At 36.1% G+C, this 20,938-nt stretch overlaps 1 protein-coding gene across 1 annotated transcript in view; it reads right to left on the bottom strand.

Moving 5' to 3' along the window:
* The window catches only part of LOC137655106 (FMRFamide receptor-like), a 146,005-nt gene that overhangs the window by 4,185 nt on the left and 120,882 nt on the right, over positions 1 to 20,938 (bottom strand). The window contains exon 3 of the mRNA XM_068388995.1: positions 4,046 to 4,412. Coding sequence (XP_068245096.1) covers positions 4,046 to 4,412 — 367 coding nt within the window. The remainder of the gene's footprint in view (positions 1 to 4,045; positions 4,413 to 20,938) is intronic.

Consider the following 20,938-nt stretch of genomic DNA (forward strand, 5'->3'; position numbering starts at 1 on the left):
CCTGACTTTTTTGGTCGGGGCTTCATTGTCCACAAACCTTATGCATTTATGGCTGACTCCACCTCTTCGAACCGTTTCACAATCAGGTTCGACAACCGAGTTCGATGAACAGTGTACAGTATTGTTCACATTCACTTATTTACATTAGAATCATACTAACTACTAAAATAAATCAATATACAACAGGATGAACTCACTTCAAATCAAATTAGAATTCAAGTGAAAGGATAGATTTTATTACTGATTAAGAAGAAATCTCTTTATACCCTGAAATGGACGACTAAGTCACTTAGTGACGTCACTGGGTCATGATATCTTATGTCAACAGAGCGTTTAGTGAAGTCACTGAGGCTGGAAAGGGCTTTCGTTCATGGCAGTAATTTCAATCAGCTTTGAGGTACACGAATTATTTACTCCAATGACGTTATTATTATTATTATTATCATTATTATTATTATTGTTGTACTTGAGGAATCTGCAATGGAATAATTGATGACGTGTTAAATCAATCAACGTTTTCTTTATCCAAACTGTTAAAAAAAAAAAAAAAAAATTTTCATCGGAAATTCTCCGTAAAAAAATATACTGTTCTCAGCCGTATTTCAGTAAAATACAGGCGACCGTAATTTTTATCCTACTTTATTATCTTCTATGGGTTGGTGACAGTAATATCACTCCTTTACGTCAATATGTCAATTTTCAAAATGGTATATGCCTGCCAAGTCTAACCTCTCTTCTACAGGTTTGTGGTGGACGATGTGATAACGTCCCTGACTTGTGAACGCCAGACTGGGGTTCGAGTCCCGCTCAAACTCCTTAGTTTTTTTTTTTTTTTTTTTTTTTTTTTTGTCACTGTAACCTCACCATCCTTGTGAGCTAAAGATAGGGGCTTTGGGGGAGCCTATAGGTCTATCTGCTGAGTCGTCAGCAGCCATTGCCTGGCCCTCCTCTGTTCTAGCTTGGGTGGAGAGGGGCTTGGGCTCTGATCATATGTATATATGGTCAGTCTCAAGGGCATCGTTCTGCTCGATAGGGTAATGTCACTGTCCCTTGCCTCTGCCATTCATGAGCTGCCTTTAAACCTTTAAACCTGCTAGGTAAGGACGGTATTCATTCCGGTGTCAGCTGTCTCCTTTCACTGTAATTTTACTAGATTTTATAAAATGGCCAATACAGGTCTCCTATCTTGTCCAGCCTAATGGAAATAAATCAAATAAAAGATTCGACTTTTCTCTTGAAGTCTGATAAAAGGTCAATAAAACTTTTTTTCACCAAAACATAAATCTCTCTCTCTCTCTCTCTCTCTCTCTCTCTCTCTCTCTCTCTCTCTCTCTCTCTAAAAACTTTACAATCGCTAAAAAGTATTATCTTTTAGTGATATTTAATTTTTCTCACTTGCAATATCAAGTTAATTAGAGGTTTTGTAGCTCTTCTTAGATAGACATCTTTTCTATACTGTAAATTAGTGCATATATAGAGAATGTGTATCTCTAATGCCTTCTAAATAAGAAAAAAAATATCGCGATTTCCTTTGGAAAATGTAAATCAAATTGTTTTCGATTTACGAAACATCTAAATTATTACCTAATTTATACTATTCAATACAGCATACTATACAGTATTACATGCGTGTACACTCGAGTTTTTAATCTGATAAAAAACTGTAAAAGTAAATACTTAATCAAGTGAAAACAGATTAATTTTCAACTTCTTTATGCATTGCCAGACGATAAAAATTAAAAATACAAAAACTTTTTTTTAATGTACGTTGATGTGCTTAACATCTATAATGTTACTTTATCTATATATTTAAAAACACTATTACATTCATAAATTCTTAACTTTTAGATTTTATATCAAACTTTTATGTGTAGCTGAGTATCTTAACAACGATCAATTGATTTTGCCAGTAAGGAAACCTATTACGAGATGGCTAAATACCAGCCCAAAACTGTAAGACTTATTATTATTATTATTATTATTATTATTATTATTATTATTATTATTATTATTATTATTTTCATTTCTATTATTATTATTATTATTATTATTATTATTATTATTATTTTCATTTCTATTTTTATCATTATTATTATTATTATTATTATTATTATTATTATTATCATTTCTATTTTTATCATTATTATTATTATTATTATTATTATTATTATTATTATTATTATCACTAGCTAACCTACAAACCTAGTTGGAAAAGCAGGATGCTATAAGCCCATGGGCTCCAACAGGGAAAATAGCCTAGTGAGTAAATGGAACAAGGAAAAATAACCTTATTTCACGTTCTGCACTGTTAAGAAAAAACCGTAATTTTAATCGGAAATTCTCCGTAAAAATACTTTGTTATATTTTTCGGGTTGGCGACTGTAATATCACTCTTTTACGTCAATATGTCCGTTTTTAAAACTGTAAAAATCCTAGAATAAATGTTGCCAGCAATTTACCGTTTTTTTAATGCAAATTCTTAACAGTATGCCTCAGCCCATCGATTGAGAATTTCTCAGAGGAGCTAAAAGAAGAGCTTAATTTATATGGTATTGTAGAACTCGACATATATGGTAGTGTGACAAACATATATGGCCTTGTGGAATTTAGTGCCCCGCTTACCGTGCAAATTCAAATACATTTAACCACTGCAGGAGTTTTGTATTATTCAGCCCTATGAATGACCAGTTGGAGATCCTTAGAGTCCTTTAAAGGTTTGAAGGTTTAAACATCTCTCATGAATGGCAGGGGTAAGGAACAGTGACATTGCCCTATTGAGTAGGAGAATACCCTAGAGACTGACCATATTTATATATCATCAGCGCCCAAGCCCCCTTTCTACACAAGCTACGATCAAGGTGGGCAAGGCAATGGCTGCTGATGACTCAGTAGATAGACCTATAGGCTCTCCCAAACCTCCCATCCTTAATTCACAAGGATGGTGAGGTTGCAGCGACCATGAACTAACGAGTTTGAGCGGGACTCGAACCCCAGTCTGGCAATCACCAGACAAGGACGCTAGTACTAGGGCACCACAGACAGTACATACACATACCAAGGCACTTCCCCCAATTTTGGGGGGTAGCCGACATCAAACAAATGATAAAAAAGGGGACCTTTCCTCTACGTTCCTCCCAGGCTGACAAGGGACTCAACCGAGTTCGGCTGGTACTGCTAGGGTGCCACAGCCCACCGTCCCCCGTTATCCACCACAGATGAAGCTTCATAACGCTGAATCCCCTACTGCTGCTACCTCCGCGGTCATCCAAGGCACCGGAGGAAGCAGCAGGGCCTACCGGAACTGCATCACAATCGCTCGCCATTCATTCCTATTTCTCTAGCACGCTCTCTTGCCTCTCTCACATCTATCCTCCTATCACCCAGAGCTTTCTTCACTCCATCCATCCACCCAAACCTTGGCCTTCCTCTTGTACTTCTCCCATCAACTCTTGCATTCATCGCCTTCTTTAGTCGACAGCCATTTTTCATTATCTCACCATGGCCAAACAACTTTAACACATTCATATCCACTCTAGCTGCTAATTCATTTCTTACACCCGTTCTCACCCTCACTACTTCGTTCCTAACCCTATCTACTCGAGATACACCAGCCATATTCCTTAGACACTTCATCTCAACCACATTCAATTTCTGTCTCTCCCTCCCTTTCATTCCCCACAACTCCGATCCATACATCACAGTTGGTACAATCACTCTCTCATACAGAAATCTCTTTACATTCATGCCCAACCCTCTATTTTTTACTACTCCCTTAACTGGCCCTTTCTATGCTTTATTCACTCTCTGACGTACATCTGCCTCCATTCCACCATTTGCAGCAACAACAGACCCCAAGTACTTGAACTGATCCACCTCCTCTAGTAACTCTCCATTCAACATGACATTCAACCTCGCACCACCTTCCCTTCTCGCACATCTCATAACCTTACTCTTACCCACATTAACTCTCAACTTCCTTCTCTCACACACCACAGATAGTAAAAACAAAAAAATAGAATATCTATTTAAATGTAAATTGTCTCACCTGATAAGTAACTTCCCAAAAGCGTGGAAGATTGTACACGATAGAGAATAACGCCACGGCGACCACGTAGATCCTGGCGCGGCCGTAAGTACAGAGCGTCCTCGCCCTGAAGGGCAGACACACGGCGACATATCTCTCGACCGTGACCGTCACCGTCAAGTAGATGGATCCCGTCTGAGCGATAAGGCCCAGCGGGTAGACGAAGGGCATCGACTTCTGGAAGAGGCCCCTCGTGTACCAGGTCATGGTGCCGGTGTACTCGCTGATCTCCGGCAGCGCCAGCATCAGGATGGACGTGATAGTCACGATCATATCGAAGGTGGTGAGGCCGATCAGGCAGCAGTTGATGGAGGAACGCATTCTGGAACTGGAATAAGGGAGAGATATCAGGATTATTATTATTATTATTATTATTATTATTATTATTATTATTATTATTTGTTAAGCTACAACCCTAGTTGGAAAAGCAGTATCCTGTAAGCCTAGGGGCTCCAACAGGGAAAATAGCTCCGTAAGGAAAGTAAAAGAAAAAAAGAAAATATTTTAAGAAGAGCAGCAACGTTAAAATAAATATTTCCTATATAAACTATAAAAACTTTAACAAAACAAGAGGAAGAGAATTGAGATAGAATAGTGTGCCCAAGTGCACCCTCAAGCAAGAGAACTCTAAATAAACTGATAATGAACCACACACAAACACACACACACACACAAAATGTCCAGTGATTTCGCTCCAGGCAGGAGCTCTTAGTGTACTCGGTTAATCCTTGTAATAACCAGATAATTTAATTGGATTCATCATGTTTGTTTGTTTGTTTGTAAAGTAGAATGGAACAGAAGGATGTAGGACTATTTGAATGATAACTGATATATTGAAGATTAAGATATATTGAGAAGCCATTAGAATCAAAGACGTACTTTTTTTTGGCTTCAGTTGGAGTCAATGTGTCTTCAGATAAGAAGGCTCTTTGAGAGAGAGAGAGAGAGAGATAGAGAGAGAGAGAGAGAGAGAGAGAGAGAGAGAGAGAGAGAGAGAGAGAGTAAAGTAAATTCCGAAATTCAAGAGATTGCTTAGCTGTTAATTAAATAAATGATGTAAAGTTCCATCAAAACAAACAAAATAATCACTCAAAAACCACCTCAAAATGTATTTCATTAATTCGATTTCTGGTTCAAAAACCGACAAAAAAAAAAAAACTTTCGATAAACAAATTTTTAAGGAGTTAATTAAGTTGTTTTATAAATTTGGAATTTCATACTTATTTGAAACCTGGTTTGAAATTATAATTATTGCAGAGTTATCATACAATTCAAATAAAATAAATTTTACTAACTCCGAGCACATGATTAATTGCTATGATGAGAAGTACTTACAACAGCTTTTTTTTTTCTTAGTTGCAAATAACACGTATCGAGAAAAACACTATACATAAAAGGCTATCTCGTACTTATACGATGTTAGAGAGTTCAAGGATTAATGGCTTAAAGCCTTAAACAATTTGCTAAGTCATCGAAGATGTAGGAATTGTCAATGTAACTGATTACTCCGAGTGAGATCCCGCTGAGAACCCATTTAGAACCTTAATTATGGTAATTCTTCAGATGAATCAGTGCTTATCTCCTTTCTGACCATTTCAATACAACGCATTAGAAGAATATAGCCGGGTTTACACGATTGAACTGTTCCTCGAACTGGGTTGTCGAACCTGCTTGTCAAACAGGTCAAAGAGGTGGTCAGCCACAAATGCATTTAAGGTTTGTGCCCACAAAAGTCAGGCGAGAACAGACGTTTCTTCGAACCGTTCGTCAAACGTGTTCGATAACCAAATACCCCGTTTCCACATTCAAACATCGTTTTATTCACTTGTCTGTCGAACCGTTCGACGAACGTTTTCGATAACCAAATACCCCGTTTCCACATTCAAACATCGTTTTATTCACTTGTCTGTCGAACCGTTCGACGAACGTTTTCGATAACCAAATACCCCGTTTCCACATTCAAACATCGTTTTATTCACTTGTCTGTCGAACCGTTCGACGAACGTGTTCGATAACCAAATACCCCGTTTCCACATTCAAACATCGTTTTATTCACTTGTCTGTCGAACCGTTCGACGAACGTTTTCGATAACCAAATACCCCGTTTCCACATTCAAACATCGTTTTATTCACTTGTCTGTCGAACCGTTCGACGAACGTTTTCGATAACCAAATACCCCGTTTCCACATTCAAACATCGTTTTATTCACTTGTCTGTCGAACCGTTCGACGAACGTGTTCGATAACCAAATACCCCGTTTCCACATTCAAACATCGTTTTATTCACTTGTCTGTCGAACCGTTCGACGAACGTTTTCGATAACCAAATACCCCGTTTCCACATTCAAACATCGCTTTATTCACTTGTCTGTCGAACCGTTCGACGAACGTTTTCGACAACCAAATACCCTGTTCACACGTTCGAACATCACTTCAAACACTTGTCTGTCGGACCGTTCGACAAACGTGTTCGACAACCAAATACCCCGTTTACACATTCGAACATCGCTTCAAATACTTGTCTGTCGAACCTTTCTACAAACGTGTTCGACAACCAAATACCCCGTTTACACGTTCGAACATCACTTCAAACACTTGCCTGTCGAACCTTTCTACGAACGTGTTCGACAACCAAATACCCCGTTTACGCGTTCGAACATCACTTCAAACACTTGTCTGTCGAACCGTTCGACGAACGTATTCGACAACCAAATACCCCGTTCACACGTACGAACATCACTTCAAACACTTGTCTGTCGAACAGCGTTCGACGAACTGTTCGACTGTGTTAACTAGTCTTATGACAAGTGATTATTATTTCATTGCCCGCTAGTTGGTTCTTTTTTCCCAACCAAGTATTGTCATGGTTTTTCAATGGCTACTTTCCATAGAAACCGAAATTAGCAGCTTCTATTAATAAGGTTTTTATTCAGCCTCATTCAAATGAACTGTAATATTTACAAACTTATTTTTTGCATTATTGCACTTTTAGTAAAGATTTAGAATGTGACTTTCAAGCAAAAAAAAAATTCTATTATTATTATTATTATTATTATTATATTATTATTATTATTATTATTATTATTATTATTATTATTATTATTATTATTATTACTGTTGTTGTTGTTGTTGTTGTTATGATCAGTTGAACTACGACACTAGTTGGAAGAGTAAAATATAGCAATTCTTGAAGGCCCTAATATGAAAACCCGCATCTTGCAAAAAAAAAAAAAAAGACCGACGGAAATAAAAAAAGAAAAAATAACAAGATATTTTGTATGAATGAAAATACTATAAAGACAGGTAGCTTATAAACTATAAACAGGCTTTATATGCTACATTATTCAAAGTATTTAAAGCTTAGACAAATAGGCAAAAGATTAATATGAGTCTTTTTATTGTTTATATATGACATATCTGTTTTGACGCTGTTACTGTTTTTAGAATGATATATTGTTAATTTATTCTCATCATTTATTTATTTCCTTATTTCCTTCCCTCACTGAGCTATTTTTCCCTGTTGGAGCCCTTGGGCTTATAGCATCTTGCTTTTCCAACTAGGGTTGTAGCTTGGCTAGTAATAATAATAATAATAATAACAGACCAAAGACCGTCTAAAGATAAGGAGAAAGAGATGAAATTGAAGTACGTTAGGCTGGTCAACTCGCTATTTCTATAACACATTCCCTTTTTTTTTAATTGACTTGAATTGAGTTGGAAGACCCAGGCATACATGACTGAGGACTATGAATCGTGAAGTAGGAGATGATGAATGAAGAAGTATTGATTTAAAAGCTCTTAAGATAGAGACGACTGTCGAAATCTAACCGAGGTCCTTTGCGTCAATAGGCATAGGAGGAGATTATTATTATTATTATTATTATCATTATTATTATTATTATTATTATTATTATTATTATCAAAATTGGAAGACCCAGGTTACATGACTGACGATTATGAAGCCTGAAGTAGGATATGACGAATGGAGAAGTATTGATTTAAAAACTCAAGATAGAGACGACTGTCAAAATCTAACCGAGGCCTTTTGCGCATTAGGCCTATGAGGAGAGAATGCTGATAAGGATTCCCCTTTTAATCTAATATAGTTTCTATTTTCTCGTAGGCCTCTAATTTTTCTGATAAGGGAAGTTAGACGGACACAAATCTCACATTTCTCGTTAAATTCATCCATATACTTTCTTCTTGGGTAGCGCCATAGCCTCTGTACCATGGCCTTCCACTGTGTTAGATTAGAGTTCTCTTGCTAGAGGGTACACTTGGGCACATTATTCTATGTTATTTCTCTTCCTCTTGTTTTGATAAAATTTGTATAGTTTATAAGGGAAATGTTTATCTTAATGTTTTTACATTTATTTTTCCTTTCTTCGCTGGGCTATTTTCCCTGTTGGAGTTCCTGGGCTTATAGCATCCTGCTTTTCCAACTAGCGTTGTAGCTTAGCTAATAATAATAATAATAATAATAATAATAATAATAATAATAATACGTTTTTTAATGTTTCGTAAAAGCAATGGCTCCCAAACATGAAATTATATCATCAACCTTTTAGTAAACAAAGATTTTCGCAAGATTTCTATCAACAATCGCGTCCCTATTTATACAAATGCATTCACTTGTGCTTGAACACGTATCCAACAACGCAGATAAACGAGCGCACGCGCGTGCACGCACTCAAGAAGGCGACACTTAAGGAACCGGCGGACACTCAAAGGAGGCTCCTCAACCATTGACAGGACTCCAGAGCAGGATTTTTGGGGATTCGTCGAATTTCTCGAGGATTTTCAATGGATTTTGAAAAATCCAGTGGCGGATGTAGTTCCTCGGCACAGGTGTAAACTTTCTATTTGCATGTCGAATATATTTTCTTTTTTGGGAAAGTTGTTTATTTTCGTCTGAAATACGATCATATGAAGTTAGTTTTATGATTTATGAAATATGATATAGTAAATTATTACCTTGCCAGGAGTGAAGCCTGTTGGGAAGGAAACACAGCCTTAAGAATTGGTCTTAGGGTAAGGTAAGAATACAACAGTATTAGGGAGCCGCAGGGGAAGTAGGTAAGTAGGTAAACATACGCCTCATAGGTTAAATTAGGTTGGGAACCTTACGTTAAGTGGTGTTTTTGTGTTTATTTACCTTTTATTATCGATGACCACGGGATAGTGCCCTAGCTAGCAGGACAGGAACCTAGAGTCTGGGCAATTATTCATATGATCAGCACCTAGGCCCCTCACCACGCAAGCTAGGAACAGGGCGGGACAGGCAATGGCTGTTGATGACTCAGCAGGTAGGCCTACTGGGACAATGCCCTAGCTAGCAGGACAGGAACCTAGAGACTGGCCAATTATTCATATGATCAGCACCTAGGCCTCTCACCACGCAAGTTAGGAACAGGGCGGGACAGGCAATGGCTGTTGATGACTCAGCAGGTAGGCCTACTGGGACAATGCCCTAGCTAGCAGGACAGGAACCTAGAGACTGGCCAATTATTCATATGATCAGCACCTAGGCCTCTCACCACGCAAGCTAGGAACAGGGCGGGACAGGCAATGGCTGTTGATGACTCAGCAGGTAGGCCTACTGGGACAATGCCCTAGCTAGCAGGACAGGAACCTAGAGACTGGCCAATTATTCATATGATCAGCACCTAGGCCTCTCACCACGCAAGCTAGGAACAGGGCGGGACAGGCAATGGCTGTTGATGACTCAGCAGGTAGGCCTATCGGCTCCTCCAACGTCCCACCCTCTTCCTTAGCTCACAAGGATGGTGAGGTTGCAGACACTACAGGAAACTATCGAGTTTGAGCCTGACTCGATCTCCCGTCCAAGAGAACGCCAGGCAAATATTTCCAATATGATTAGACATTTATAGATGGTGTTCAGTCTTGAAGGATTGTGAACGACAGAGAAAGCCGTGTCTTTAAAGGGATCGGAGCTGAAGTATATATAAGCTGGAAATCTAAACCGTATCACTTCTGGGGATAGAAATTCTTTGATGCTGCTCAGTCAAGATGATTAGTGCTTGAGATTACTCTAGAGAAGCGAGACCAGATCTTTGGTAATTCTGAAGAAGATTTTCAAAGGGGAATTACGCATCAGCATCCTTCGAATGGAAGAAGAGCTTTGGTGGAAGAGGATGCTTTTAATAGAAGGTATTAAGAGATGACACATCAGACAACTGACCCCTTAATGTAAGGATAGTATTATTATCATTATCACTTACTAAGCTACAACCCTAATTGGAAAAGCAGGATGCTGTAAACCTAAGGGGCTCCAATAGGGAAAATAGCCCAGTGAGGAAAGGAAACAAGGAAAATTAAATATTTCAAGTGTAGTAACAATATTAAAATAAATATTTCCTATATAAACTATAAAAACTTGAACAATAGCAAGAGAAATAAGAGAGAATAGTGTGCCCGAGTGTACACTCAAGCGAGAGAACTCTAACCCAAGACAGTGGAAGACCATAGTACAGAGGATATGGCACTACCCAAGACTGGAGAACAATGGCTTGATTTTGGAGTGTCCTTCTCCTAGAAGAGCTGCTTCCCATAGCTAAAGGAACTAAGATCCTTATAAAATCTGCTTTTCCTTAATTTCTAAACTCTAATTGTGTATTAATCACATATTCATGTTTTTTTTTTTTTTTTATTCTTTGACATAGTTACAAAGATGAAAGACAGACATGGAAAATGTAAGATAGCAATAATTCTTCACGTATTATACTGAAAAAGTTCACCAATCACACATTCATGTGTTTCAAATTTTTTAACATTGTTACAAAGATGGAAGAGAGACAGAAAATGTAAAAAAAAAAAAAATTCACGTATTATACTGAAGCTGATAAAATGAATCTTTCATCCTTACAATATAAAGCAAACAAGCTGTTGAAAATAAATATTCATTCCTCGCCTGATCCATTGTTTCATAAAACGTCATATCTTGATTATCAATGAACAATTATAGATTCATTTCTGCACCGCAATCTAGCATTTTCACTACATCCAAACCGCCTCCGCCTCTGAATAGTGGGTAATGATAAGTCTTGTTTACAGCCCGTCAGACGGAGGCGTGGTTTCGGAGGACAACATTCTCACTAACGAAAGATATTTCGAAGGACAACATTCTCACTAACGAAAGATATAACCCTTATAAAATCGATGTTTTGTAGTTCGCAGACCATTGTTTCATAAAATGTCATATCTTGAGTAGCAACGAGCAATTAGATTCATTTCTGTACATCCAAACCGCCTCCGCCTCTGAATAGTGGGTAATGACAAGTCTTCTTTACAGCCCGTCAGACGGAGGCATGATTTCGAAGGACAACATTCTCCCTAACGAAAATTATAACCCTTAAAAATTCGATGTTTTGTAGTTCGTAGACCATTGTTTCATAAAACGTCATATCTTGAGTACCAATGAGCAATTAGAGATTCATTTCTGCACATCCAAACCGCCTCTGCCTCTGAATAGTGTGTAATGACAATTCTTGTTTACAGCCCATCAGTCTTCTTTACAGCCCGTCAGACGGAGGCATGATTCGAAGGACGACATTCTCACTAACGCAAGATATAGCTCTTAAAAAATCGATTTTTTGTAGTTCGCAGACATTAAAGCTTTCGAAGAGCTAATATTAACGCTAATGGAAGACTTTTCAGATTGAAGTTTGACGTATTGGTGGGATAATCAAGTCGCTATTCAAGATGAATAGAACGGGAGATATTTTCTGAGTTTTGAAGGAAAGTCTCAATGTCGATAAAACAATGAAGTTTTAGTTAAATTATGATAAACGCATGACTTGAGAAAGAAATTCTATTGGTTTATTTATTTGTTTGCATACCAATATATATATATATATATATATATATATATATATATATATATACATATATATGTATATATATATATATATATATATATATATGTATGTATATATATATATATATATATATATATGTGTGTGTGTGTGTATATATACATATATATATATGTATATATATATATATATATATATATATATATATATATATATATATACAGAGTATATATATATACATATATATATATATATATATATATATATATATATAAATTATATATATATCATCATCATTATCAACCGTAAATAGTCCATTGAAGGACTAAGGCCTCAGACATATCCTTCTCCTCCTGTCTGTTTATAGTCTTTCCAGTATATATATATACATATATATATATATATATATATATACATATATATATATATATATATATATATATATATATATATATATATATGTAGAGAGAGAGAGAGAGAGAAAGAGAGAGACAGAGTGAGAGACTTTATGGAAATAAGTTCTTTTCCTGTTTTCTAATAGTAAACTGGGTGCTCTTTAGTGGGGAAGAATCTTTCTATTTGAGAGTAATAAATATCCTTATAAACGAGTCTACTCGAATGGCAGAGGCAAGATACAGTGACATTTCCCTAGCAAGCAGGACAATGCCCTAGAGACAGACTATATATACATATGATCATCCCCCAAGCCTCCTCTCCACCCAAGCTAAGACCAAGGAGGGCTAGGCAATGGCTGTTGATGACTCAGCAGATAGACCTAAAAGCTCCCCAAATCCCTCCCATTCTTAGCTCACAATGATGGTGAGGTTGCAATGACCATAGGAACTATCAACCCTCTCAACAGCTCTTCAACTTTTTAAGGATATCTTCGCTTTCATTTTTTAAATTGAATATTCTTTTACTCTTTATTTATAACAAACGATATCGGCGTCAATGACCTTCGATGTCAGGATGCCAATAAACTCCAAATCAATCAATCAATCCTTGATTTTGAGGTTTATAACCGTGGAGATCAAAGATTGTCTAACTTGTATCACAGATTATCATATACCAAACATAGGAATGTCGGCACTATCTTGAGAGACAGCCAGGAGTTCTTCTCTGGTAACTTATGATTCATGAACGATTTCCATCTGATTACTTTTAAGACAGGTTTCTGCATCCAATGACTTGAGACCATATCAGTCAAACTTGCAGCAAATGTTTTTTTATGTTGAACAGGCTGACATAAGTCTTTATATAGTTTAAATATGAAATATCTGTTTTAATGTTGTTAATGTTTTTATAATGTTTTATTTTTATTTTTCATTACTTCTTATATCGTTTATTTATTTCCTTATTTCCTTCCCTCACTGGGCTAATTTTCCCTGTTGGAGCCCTTGGGCTTATAGCATCATGTTTTTCCAACTAGGGTTGTAGCTTAATAGTAATAATGATAATCGTACATTCCTATTTGCGTAAGGTCAGATAAACCTCTATTGCTGTCTGATAGTGGCTGTACGTAAATGGCAAACTCTTGCTTGATCAATATATCAACACAGTGAGATAAAGACCAAAGACTTTCCGAGACCGCACAAATAACCCTTTTCATGATTTATATCTTTACCTCCGCCAACGAAGCTGGAAGGGGGTTATGTTTTACCCCCTGTTTGTTTGTGCTTTTTTTGTGAGGAGTTTCCTGGCGACAATTTTAATCGTAGAATAATGAAACTTGCATGGATTAACTCTTATGTAGAAAGCTGGAGATGATCAAATCTTGGAAGGTCAAGGTCAAAGGTCAAAGTAACGGTCAAGCAAAAGGTCGGGAAATAAAATTGTTTTCAGAACCATGTTTGCAATTTTCATAATTTTTTGCAATGATATTCTGTTTCTATGAGACATGCACACTTAAATGCTAGGTAAAGCTTTATGTCTAAAATAAGTAATAGTTCGTGTAAATATATATATGTATATATGTGTATATATATATATATATATATATATATATATATATATATATATATGTGTGTGTGTGTGTGTGTGTGTGTGTGCAAATATATATATATGTAAATATATATATATATATATATATATATATATATATATATATATATATATATATATATCTTTAATAATAATAATAATAATAATAATTATTATAATAATGATAATAATAATAATGATAATAATAATAATGATAATAATAATAATAACTCTAAATTAGAGGTTAAGTTATTTAATTAATTAATTAGTTAGTAATAATAATAATAATAATAACAATAATAATAATAATAATAATAATAATGATAATAATTATTATTATTATCATTATTATTATTATTATTATTATTGTTATTATTATTATTATTATTATTATAATAATAACAACAACATATCGGATGTAGACCGTTTTTCAAGGAGGTTCCATTAAAGATTACAGCTGCCTCAGTGGCAAACTACTGTTTCAAAATAAAACAGTAGCCTATATGTCTTTACCAATCTAATTTCAATGTTGAGTGTAGCATCCTATTGAATACAAGATGATGCAATTTATTATCAATAATTCTCTCTCTCTCTCTCTCTTTCTCTCTCTCTCTCTCTCTCGCTCTCTCTCTCTCTCTCTCTCTCTCTCTCTCTCTCTCTCTCTCTCTCTCTCTCTCTCTCCTTTTGATTAGGATTTATACCGTCTCGGCTCATTTAATTCATATAAATCTCCGTCTGTCGTGAATAATGTGAAGCATCCTGTCACTAAACTCAACTATACTCAATTTTTTTTAATGAGGCGCATTTGCACCGACTCACAGCGGTGCCCTTTTAGATCGGAAAAGTTTCCTGCGCTCTGATTGGTTAGAATTATCTTGTCCAACCAATCAGCGATCAGGAAGCTTTTCCGAGCTAAAGGGGCATCACTGCGAGTCGGTGCAAATCTGCCTCGCTAAAAAAAATTGACTATAGGTACACAGTGTGCCTTCAATACTTTACTTCATTAAAAAAATAAATCTGCTTATACATAACTACTAGCAACACCTGTAAAAACAGCTGTTTCTCTTTTAAGGATAGAAATATTATAGATATTCAGATTTTGTTCGGTTATTTTAAAGGTTAAAGATGTCTGGTCTCATTTCCAGTTTCATCAGAATAGATGCTCACCAGAACGTCAGCCTGGTAAGCCCAACCACCCACTGTGCTGCCCAACCGTAGCAGTAGCATCCCCAGTAAACAGGGCTGGGATCGATCTGCTCCCGTGCGAATGCAAGACGAATACGTTACAACTGTACTAGTCAGGAAGCATTCGATTCAAGATGAAGTTATAGACAGAAGGCATCTTTTCATTTAACTAGATTTCTACGCGTTGAATCTAACAGTAGTTGAATATAACAAAGAGAATCATAGATGTATATGTTCTCTCTCTCTCTCTCTCTCTCTCTCTCTCTCTCTCTCTCTCTCTCTCTCTCTCTCTCTCTCTCTCTCTCTCCCCCCGATTTATCAAATATAAAATCAAAGATCAAAGCAAAGCTGCCACTTACAATTAGGGGATATATTAGAAAAGTAGGGAATATGGCGTTCGATAAATGTCAAATTAAAATAAAAAAGAAAAACATGCATAAAGAAATTGGAAGCTAATGACGGGTATCAACCACTAACCTGGGAATTATCTTATTTGAGAAGTGTTTGTAATAGCTGTTATGTTTTCCATTTTTCAGGCATGTGTATCATTATATATGATGAAAATATGTGTGTACCTTTTAATTATTATTATTATTATTATTATTATTATTATTATTTATTATTATTACTATTATTATTATTATCATCGTTATTATTATTATTAGTAGTAGTAGTAGTAGTAGTAGTAGTAGTAGTAGTTGCCAAGCTACAACCCTAGTTGGAAAAGCAGGATGTCATAAACCGAGTGGCCCCAACAGGGAAAATAGCCCGGTGAGGAAAGGAAGCATGGAAAATGAAAATACTTTCAGAACAGTAGCAACATTAAAATAAATATTTCCTATATAAACTATGAAAACTTTAACAAAACAAGAGGAAGAGAAATAAGATAGAATAGTATGCTTGAGTGTACCACCAAGCAAGAGAACTCTAACCCAAGACAACGGAAGACCCAAGACAGATAAAAGAAAATTTTTAAGAAAATATTTAATTTTCTTTAGTCTTAAGAGACAGAGAAGCGGTTCAATGCATTCCACAATCCTCGTTGCAATAATTTCCTTTTAAAATATTTGACATACTCTTTCCTTTGAGTGTGGGCTGACATTAATTTACTACCGCGCAAATTGAAGTCATTCATAAAGTCAAGTCGAGTTGTAACAACGTGTTACTATATTTGCCCCTAGTCAGAATCTTCGAACGCCAACAAAGATTATAAATAGATTCCACGCCACATGAAAATCGTTTATATATATATATATATATATATATATATATATATATATATAGAGAGAGAGAGAGAGAGAGAGAGAGAGAGAGAGAGAGAGAGAGAGAGAGAGAGATAGATGGATATATATATACATACATACATACATACATACATATATATATATATATGGATATATATATATATATATATATATATATATATATATATATATATATATATATATATTTATATATATATATATATATATATATATATATATATATAGATAGATAGATATATATATATATATATATATATATATATATATATACATACATACATACATACATACATACATACATACATACATATGTGTGTGCATTATATGTATGAGATCTAGGCATCCAATGAAAATCAGCCATACGAAACCACCCACTAAAAATACGACTTATAATCTATCAAATTCCAATCAATTACCACAAGTACAAACAACACTTCCCTTTCAAAACACCCTCGCACAAACTGGCACACGAGGAAGCACAGAGAAAAACAAAATGGCCGTGTTCCAATATGGCGCGCGACTTCAATGCCGAGAGATAGGAAAAAAAGTTATGACCTTCAGTTGCGGTTTAGCAATATCTTACAAATACTACATTTTAAGAGGCTCTTAACACACAAGCCTTGTCTTCCTTTATTAAGTCTGCTTATTATCATTATCGGTTCATGTTGCTATTCGTTTGGTTTTAGATATTTCATAGATTATTCTCTTCTATCTTCTTTCACTTCCTCTTCTAAGTGTTTATTGTTTAAATATGAGAGATCTATTTTATTTTAATTGTTCATTACTTCTCTTGTCGTTTATTTATATCCTTGTTTACTTTCCTCAGTGGGCTATTTCATCCTGTTGGAGTCCTTGGGCTTACAGCATCCTGCTTTTCCGACTGGGGTTGTAACTTAGCTAATAATAATAATAATAATAATAATAATAATAATAATAATCATTTATTCAACCTTATATTGATTGGTTTTACATTTTTTGAGCTGGTTATTTTTTTATACAGTTTATTATAACGTTTCTTGGCCTAGGTTTGTAAGTTTATACTTAAAGGTTTAAGGTTTAAAGGCGACTCATGAATGGCAGATGTGAGGGAGTGACATTGCCCTATCATACAGGACAGTGCCCTAGTGACTGGCCATATATACATATGATCAGCGACCAAGCCCCCTCTCCACCCAGGCTAGGACCACTGAGGGCCTGGCAATGGATGCTAATGACTCAGCAGATAGACCTATAGGCTCCTTCAAAACACCCCTCCTTAGCTCACAGGGATAGTGAGGTTGCAGCAGCCAAAGAGATTAGTGAGTTTGAGCGGGACTCGAACCACAGTCTGGCGTTCACCAATCAGGGACGTTACCACATCGGCCACCACAACTCATTAGGTTATCCAGTGAGTAATGAAACTTAGCATTTGATAATAACATTATAATGAGTGATTACTGCCTCTATTGAAATCGTTACCATCACCATCATGATCATAATCATCATCATCATTCTCACCATTTTAATTTACTGCGTCTATTTACATCGTTACCATCACCATCATAATAATAATCATCATCCTCACCATTCTAATCTACTTCCTCTATTCTAAATCGTCACCATCAGCTCCCTAATCATAATTATCATCATCTTCCTCATCATTTTAATTTACTGCGTCTGTTTACATCGTTACCATTACCATCATGATCATAATCATCATCATCATTCTCACCATTCTAATCTGCTGCCTCCATTTATATCATTACCATCACCATCATAATCATAATCATAATAATCATCCGCACCATTTTAATTTACTGCCTCTATTTACATAGTCACCATCAGCCCCCGATCATTATTATCATCATCATCCTCACCATTCTAAATTACTGCCTCTATTTACATCGTTACCATCAGCCCCCTGATCATAATCATCATCATCATCATCCTCACCATTTTAATTTAATGCCTCTATTCAACAACATCACTATCAGGCCCCTGATCATAATCATCATCTTTATCCTCACCATTCTAGTCTACTGCCTCCATTTACATCGTCACCATCAGCCACCATGATCACAATCATCATCATCATCCTCACTATTCTAATCTACTGCCTCCATTTACATCGTCACCATCAGCCACCATGATCACAATCATCATCATCATCCTCACTATTCTAATCTACTGCCTCCATTTACATCGTCACCAGCAGCCACCATGATCACCATCCTCACCCTCACCATCCTACCCATTATGAAATACAACCGTGTTACTTCAAATATTTATCATCGATGTTTTTCCTAACACTTCGGTTATCCTACAATCCCTCAAGGACTCCTCAAAGGGGCGAGATCAGTGTTTGTTTTCCTGAAAGGATACCCCCCACTTGCATGGCTGAGGCCCCGCCCACTGGCAAGACATATCTCTAAATCTCTGGGCATAAGCCAAATTCAGATCACGTGACTCGTATTAACTTTGTTTTTAGACATATCCAGAGGGTTTGTTGAACGATTGGCTAATGAGATTTTTAATTGCATAATTAGTATTACTGTTATTGTTGTTGTTGTTGTAGTAGTAGTAGTAGTAGTAGTAGTAGTAGTACTGCCATTGTTGTTATTATTATCAACATAGATGTAATTATAACAATTACATCTATTTCATTATTATCATTAGTACTATTTTTACCATCATCATTGCTATTATTGTTTTAATTACTATTATAGTATAATCCTAACTACTATTATCTCCATTATTACTGTATTATGTTGTTATTATGTATATTGTTATTATTATTACCTTTGTTATCATAATTATCATCATCATTATCATTAATTTTCAGTTGCTTCTGTTATTATTATTATTATTATTATTATTAAATGCTAAGCTACAACCCTAGTTAGAAAAGCAGGATGCTATAAGCCCAGGGACCCCAACAGGGAAAATAGCCCAGTGAAGAAAGGAAATGAGGATAAATAAAATATGTTAAGAATAGTAACATCAAAATAAATATTTCCTATATAAACTATAAAAACTTTAACAAAACAAGAGGAAGAGAAACTAGATAGAACAGTGTGCCCGAGTATATTCTCAAGCAAGAGAACTCTAACCCAAGACAGTGGAAGACCATGGTACAGAGGCTATGGCCCTACCTAAGACTAGAGAACAATGGTTTGATTTTGGAGTGTCTTTCTCCTAGAAGAGCTGCTTACCATAGTTAAGTGTCTTCTACCCTTACCAAAAGGAAAGTAGCCACTAAACAATTAAGGTCCAGTAGTTAACCCCACGGGTGAAGAAGAATTATTTGGCAATCTCAGTGTTGTCAGGTGTATAAGGACGGAGGAGAATCTGTAAAGAATAGTCCAGACTATTCGGTGTCTGTGTAGGCAAAGGGAAAGAACCGTAACCAGTACTGTCTGGCCAGTCAAAGGACCCCATAACTCTGTTTGAAAACAAACTGTCCCTCCTGTCATTGTTGATTTTATTTCTTTACAGCGTCCAATTTCGTTTACACCTGAGTTAATATCACCGACTTTTAAAGAAAATGGTCCTGTTTATTCTAATAACATCACATCTTTCGAGGGTTCCAGTGCTATCGCCTTCAAGTGCCTGAAGTGGAAGCCACAATCGAAGCCAGCTGTAACTATTTGCTGAAAAAGCTTCAGATTTGTTTATCGTCAATAGCTTCTTCTTTCGTCGACCGGTGGCTTGTTTGCTTTGCGCTCGTATCAGGCTTGGATAAAAATTGAGTGCCAGATCCGATTGAGAAGATATTCACGACCGGCACTCAAAGGACGTGCATTTTACAATAGTGTCATTGATATTTCAAGTGGTTTCTTATCATACTGCTTGCTCAAGTCTTTCGGGATGCAAGGTTTAAAGATAGAAAGGCAATTCATGAATGGCAGAGGCAAGGGAAAGTAACATTGCCTAATCAAGCTGGACAATGTCCTAGAGGCTGCCCAACCTTCAGAAGACTTGCATTTTACAATAGTGACATTGAAATTTCAATTGGTTTCTTATCATACAACTCCCTTAAGTCTTTGAGGATGCAAGGTTTAAAGGTTATAAATGATTTAAAGGCCGCTCATAAATTGCAGAGGCAAGGGACAGTGACAATACCCTATCAAGCAGGACAATGCCCTAGAAACTGACCTGCCTTTAGAAGACTTGCATTTTACAATACTGTCATTGACATTTCAAGTGGTTTCTTATCATCCTATTTGCTCAAGTCTTTCAGGACAAAAGGTTTAAAGGGTTTGAGGGCTACTCATGAATGGTAGAGGCAATGGACAATGACATTGCCCTATCAAGCAGGACAATGCCATAGAGATTGACCATATAGACATATGATCAGAGCCCAAGCCCCCCTCTCCACCCAAGCCAGGACCAAGGAGAGCTGCTATCTCCTACTTGTAGTGGGCATCGAATACTAGTCCCAAAAATTCTTCTCTATCCTGAATTTGGATATTACAATTGTCCAATGTGAGATTTAAGTCTTGGATTTAAATCCATTTGGCATTTGAAATAAAAACAGTGTCGCCTGAGGTTCCTCCTGTAGCAAGTCTGAACACCATTGAGACTGTTTAAATTTCTAAATTTAGGGTGGC

The sequence above is a fragment of the Palaemon carinicauda genome, chromosome 16, assembly GCF_036898095.1.
Source record: "Palaemon carinicauda isolate YSFRI2023 chromosome 16, ASM3689809v2, whole genome shotgun sequence".
In the NCBI taxonomy this organism is placed as follows: domain Eukaryota; kingdom Metazoa; phylum Arthropoda; class Malacostraca; order Decapoda; family Palaemonidae; genus Palaemon; species Palaemon carinicauda.